The sequence below is a fragment of the Ruditapes philippinarum genome, unplaced genomic scaffold (genome assembly GCF_026571515.1).
Source record: "Ruditapes philippinarum isolate M1 unplaced genomic scaffold, ASM2657151v2 ctg9631_1_1_1_1, whole genome shotgun sequence".
Classification (NCBI taxonomy): domain Eukaryota; kingdom Metazoa; phylum Mollusca; class Bivalvia; order Venerida; family Veneridae; genus Ruditapes; species Ruditapes philippinarum.
This window is the reverse complement of record NW_026855290.1, coordinates 39562-45561: the sequence shown is the minus strand read 5'-3', so window position 1 is coordinate 45561 and position 6000 is coordinate 39562. Positions and strand designations below refer to the sequence as shown.

Sequence of the window (6000 nt, the reverse complement as noted above, 5' to 3'; positions counted from 1 at the left end):
TATGCATTAAAATATTAACATTTACTTTACAGTCTCTTCTTTCTTCTCTCACTATTCCTTTCAATTGTGTGGGAGATACGATATTTTTCAACTTGTATAACTTAAGGATGGAATTTAACCGAATTTCTGCTTGAATTAATAAGCATACAATGATAATTTATAGAACTTATTAATCACGCGAAAGCTTGTTCATTATTATTTTAATTTCCAGAGAAGCCGTTGATAATTAAAACAGATATTCTAGTTCGTTCAATGGGTCCTGTAAGTGAGAGGAGTATGGTGAGTTTTAAAAGTTTCTTGTTTAATATGTTATCTATCTGATTAAATCTCGAATAACGCTATTCATTCGGATCTGACATCCACTCATAGGAAGTCACCTTTTCATTGTCTTTCAAAAAACCAACCAACCATTGACGAGCTTTTAATATTGTGAAAGTGATGCGGTTTCTAATATTAACACTTGCAAAACCATACTGAGTAGGTAATAATTACGATTACGAGAACAAACATGTCCACATCAACGACAGGTAAACTGGCAAAAAATCTTTCCCATTAAAAAAATGACTCTATTATTTGTTAAAAATTACTTAAAACATTTTTTAATTACAAAAATCAATAATTTGTTTAACTTCTACGGATAACAGTATTTGATGCCTATCTGTAAAAACCGGTTTGATTGTATGGCTTAAAATAGCGTTCTCGGGAAATCCGAATTATGAAGAAGGTGAAGCATATACGGGGGTCATCAGATCCGAACTTAAGTCAGATTGGTTATCTTACATGAATTATAGCGGATATACAGATGTTCGTGGACAAATGTCTAGAAATTTACATAAGCTACCGGATACAAATTAAACTTAGCCCATATTTTTATATATAAATCGTATTAAAATATTTCTTTAAAATATTAAAAAAAGAGTATGGTGCATGAATATAATTAATATAATTAATTATAACAACTCGTTTTTACATACTTATCAACGTGTTTATGATATAAACTAGTTTTTCAGAATATTACTGAAATTCTAATTATCTCACAAAAACAACATAATTACTAGCTTTACGGATATACACCACTTTTTATCATTAACGTCATTTACACTTTGAAATATATAAAAAACTCAAGTTATGAATTTGTCTTTAATTTTACATTTATAAAAACACTTGTGAATTTTCACCAAAGAAAGGAAGTCTGTTTGAAAGTTGGCTATAATCTATCGTAACCTGAGTTAAGAATATAGAATAGCAAGTGTAATGTCTTGCATAAGACACATTCTATTTATAGGTACCTATATCAATTACCCTGATGGATAAGATATATCAGTCATGGATTATGTTTTAAATGATTAGTCTGGTTTGTTTCGCCAGAACAAATTCTTTAGATGTTTTTCGTCTAATCTTAACCGTTAAACTTATTCGGAATAAGATCTTTAGCAACATGCAAATCTACCAACTAATCTTTACCTTTACACAACTTTAACTTTAAAAGGGAAAGTAAGTAAGTTTGTTTATAACATGATCCGGAGTGAAACTGATTCAAAATGAATCATACTTGAATTTTTGTATCTCAGTCATTGTACAGGCAAACGTATATTATTTTCAACATCACAGACAATTCATAAATCCTATTACCACGATTCTGCGGTATATGATATAAATTTTAATTTTATTACATGTCGTTAGAAAATGTGAGACTTTGCTACCGTTGCTACACCATTTATCTATGTTTCGAGATGTAAAGAGTGTCATTCAAACTGGTCATACATGTAATGTAATCCAATAATTCTTGCAGGATTACTCGATGGATTGTTATTTCCGACAACTCTGGATAGACGAGAGACTTGCATTGAATGTTTCACTTCCCAATATTTCATTAAATATCAAAGTCTTAGAGCGTCTTTGGTATCCTGATACGGTATTTCTAAATGGCGGGAAATCGTTTGTCCACATGGTGCCAATGCCAAACAAATTCTTTCGTATTAACAAAGACGGCTCTGTGTTGTACTCCCAAAGGTAAGAATCAAGTAATTGTGTCTGCAATATGAAGTGACGTAAAAGTACAATTCTTAAACTTGTTTTACATGTCTTGTAAATCCCCCTTTTCAATAACGATGTTGTGTTGTTATAATTTTATATAACCTGAACATTTCAATGTTGTAAAAGCACGGATTTTGTATTGTTTATGTATAATTTCCATACTCAATAAAGCCTTATTTACAATTAAAAAAAGAAGAATATTTCATTTTTCATAATATTTTTGAACTTTTTTGAACTTTTCAGATTGACAATAAAAGCAACATGTAAAATGCGCCTTGAGAAGTACCCTCTAGATTCACAAAAGTGTCAACTCCTTGTTGGAAGCTGTAAGTCGTGGCTAATCTTTCCGTTAATAAAATAAAATACTTTTGTATCATGCTGTGCATTTTGATATTTTTTTCTGATTTCTTGAAAAAATTGGGATATATTGTAGAAAATTGTAAGAAATATTTTTTTAATTGTAATCTTTTTTTTTTAAAAAAACTTAGTTTGTGTGACACTTCCTTATTAAAATAAAACAATCTCTTATTTTTCTAAAATCTGGTATTCATTCAAATGTTTTGATCTGTTGGATTGAAGGAGGCGACGTTTCAGCTGTAGGGTAATTTAAGCATTCGTTGTTATGTTGTGCAAAGTGTATGTAGATAGAGGCACAACAACCAATTCCATTCATCGTGAATTTTACTTCTGTTTGTTATCAATATTCTGTTAGCAACATATTTAGTATTGTGTTTTTTTATTTCTTTAGTCGCCTATACTATAGATGATGTTATATACGAGTGGAGATTTGGTCGCCACAACTCAGTTGAGATAGCAGCAGATATGACTTTGTCACAATTTGATTTACTGCAAGCACCATGCTTTAATTCGACCTCAATTCTTCGAGGAGGTAAGACTGTGGATCTTGTAATGTCTACGTAAAATTCATTAAAAAAAAAATACTACATACCTTATAAGATTTTGTGTATCGCGATGAACATTCACTTCTCCGACTAAGTTTATGGAGAAAATCTGAATATAAACAATGATTTTGTCGTCATGATTTTCTATTGATAAAATAAACGGTATGACGACAAATTTATGTTATGTTTCTAACAACTTTGGTCTTCGGTTAAACTACATCGAAATTGTCCAACCCCCCCCCCCCCAAAAAAAAAAAAAAAACAAAAAAAAAAAACAAAAAAAAACTGATGTAATATATGTAACCTTTTTATTACAGCTCCGCATTCGGTTTTGTCAATACATTTTTATCTCAGACGTCATATGGGGTTTTTTCTTATCAATGTATATGTGCCATGCTGCCTTCTTGTTGTACTATCTTGGGTTTCTTTCTGGATAAACAGAGAGGCAACATCCGACAGAATTGCTCTTGGTAAGAAGTGTTTTGCACCGTTTTCGTCCCTTTTGCTTTGTTTTAGGAGTAATTTAGCTTGCAAGACTCATAAATACTTTCATTCAGATATTGATTCATTTACTTTGTTTTGAGAACATTTTCAAAGTTTACTAAGATTTAAGCATTGTTTCCGTTTTCTAGCTATAAGTTTATTTCAAGTATAATATTGTTAACGTAACAATTTAATATCATAAATAGAAGAAGAAGAAAAGAATCATACACCTGTCCCAGGCATGTATAATTATCGGATCTATCTAATGATATATTTTTTCACGAAGGTACAATGACAGTGCTCACGATGACGTTTATAGGTTTGGACAATCGTAACGACCTTCCCCGGGTGTCCTACTCGACAGCACTCGATATCTATGTCGCTATATGTTTTGTGTTTGTACTTGCTACAATCATACAATTTGCTGCCGTCCATTATTACACAAAGTTCGGATGTGGTGAAGGTCCTCAGCTGGCCAGGTATATTGCTAAAGAGGTGGAACTTGAGGAAATACTTGAAGAGCAGGTATTCTTATTATATAATATAGATTCAAATTTATCATTACTTTTCAATTCTAAGTTGCAAACCAACACAAACATTTGGTTGATTTAGCATATAAACAATCAAAATAATACTTCCCTTGTTTAGAAATATAAGGTGAATAATATGGTACACAAAATATACAAATGTACCCGTTAGGAATAATAGTCTCTCAGATAGCATGTATCATTAAATGATGAGTAAGAGTACACTTACTGTCCATGTTAGATGATTTTAATGTAAGACAATGTACAGTAACATTCGCAGCATTTACAAAGAATAGTACATTTTTTTTCAGAACACTTTGTTTAGTAATATATATACCGACCGAATCTTTCCTTTTAAGTATGCTTAAATTGTGAGATCGAAAAATTTTATTTATTGATATAGGCTGGTGAAGAAGCACAAAGGAGTAATGATGTAGCGAAAGAAAACGGACATAAACGACAGATATTGATTAAAAATGGTAAACCAAGAGAGACGGCTTTATTTAAGTGTTGGAACTGTTTCTTCGGAACGAAAAATGTGCCTCATACAAGCATGCTGGGCAATGTTTTAGGACTGAACAGTGTTAGTCGGATTGATAAATTGTCTAGAATTATTTTCCCTGTAGTGTTCTTTGCATTTAACATTCTTTACTGGTGTATATATCTTTCAGATACTTCACAATTATTATAGGTGATCAAATATCAGAGTAAATTGATGTGGTGTTTACTAAATTTTATCTAATGTCAAGTACTTTGACAATTACAGTAGCCAAGTCATTTGTATTGACATATTTTTGTCTCACGGTTATAATCTTTCTTGTATTTTAAATTAAAAGCACTTCTACGAGATAAGTTTAATATACCTAGTCGGTTGTATATTTTAAGAAGGTACAATTTTAAATATCTTTATGCCATTTCTTTGCATAAATACGTTATTCATTTAATATCTGTAAAACACTGTAATACAATGACCAGTCAAAATGGTACACTGAGTCAATTTAAAACTTGATTAAAGAAGAATTAACATTAGGATAAACATACAGTCAAAAATGATTTATTTTGTTTATTACGTTTACCTTAATTCATGATATGAAAACTTACATAACGAAAAGTCTCATTTACGACTTTCTTTACGACATTTTATATTACTCAGCCATTACCAGCAATTCAAAAGCAATATCATATAAAATGATTTAAGTGATACATTCCTTTCTGTGTATAATTGCCAATAGCCATTTATTCCTAAGGACAGACATGTCAGACATGACTTTATCAAAGAAACAATCATTTTGTTTATTCGAGAAAAAAAACTGCAGTTACACCATTCAAGTTTGTCTCTATTATTGAATAGTATCACACGGTGCCTATTCATTCTAGAAACAATTTATATATTTCACCCTTGGGTAAAATTAATTTGACAGACGAGAGACAAACGGCTGATGTAGATTGAAGCAGATTCACTGATTGATTAGAACGTTACAGTTCGTAATGAAGAAACTTTGTATGTTTTCATTGCAATATCCCTTTCAATTTAGCGGTATTGTGTTTTCAAAAGGTCTGACTTTATAGGTTGTGCAATTGTACAATTAATCAATTATCATTTAAAGAAATAAATCCAATAACTTTTCCAAGTAAAGAAAATATGTTGCTATGGTTATATATGTTTTGTGATACAGCATTATACTTACTACTAAAAACATTCATTCCTTTATACTAAACATACTATAATTTGACTAATAAAAACTTAATATTGATTTAAGTAGCACTTTTTATGATTATTAATAACTATTATTATCTATATCTCATCATCAAAGTCAATAAAACAAAGTCTGTAATTTCTGTGTATTTATTTTGTTTCATTGTTTTCCGGCAGCTTTATATTCAAATTTACTACATGTAGTCTCGAGCCCCAATTAACCACTTTCAGACCATTTCGACACTTTTAAGGTGATCACTTCATATTAATTTTAAGCATATGCTGAAAAAAAACAGTGTTTTTTCAGCCTATGCTTAAAATCATTATGAAGTCATTCGATTGGATTGAACAGAAA

General features: G+C 30.5%; 1 protein-coding gene across 1 annotated transcript; it reads left to right on the top strand.

Annotated features, from left to right (window-relative positions):
- The first annotated feature begins 216 nt into the window (after positions 1-216).
- LOC132742774 (gamma-aminobutyric acid receptor alpha-like) lies at positions 217-5044 on the top strand. The gene is made up of 7 exons (XM_060731250.1): positions 217-279; positions 1793-2013; positions 2281-2363; positions 2786-2926; positions 3257-3409; positions 3709-3947; positions 4353-5044. Exons 1-7 carry the CDS (start codon positions 253-255, stop codon positions 4638-4640), a joined length of 1152 nt encoding a protein of 383 aa, XP_060587233.1. The 5' UTR covers positions 217-252; the 3' UTR covers positions 4641-5044.
- The last annotated feature ends 956 nt before the right edge of the window (positions 5045-6000 follow it).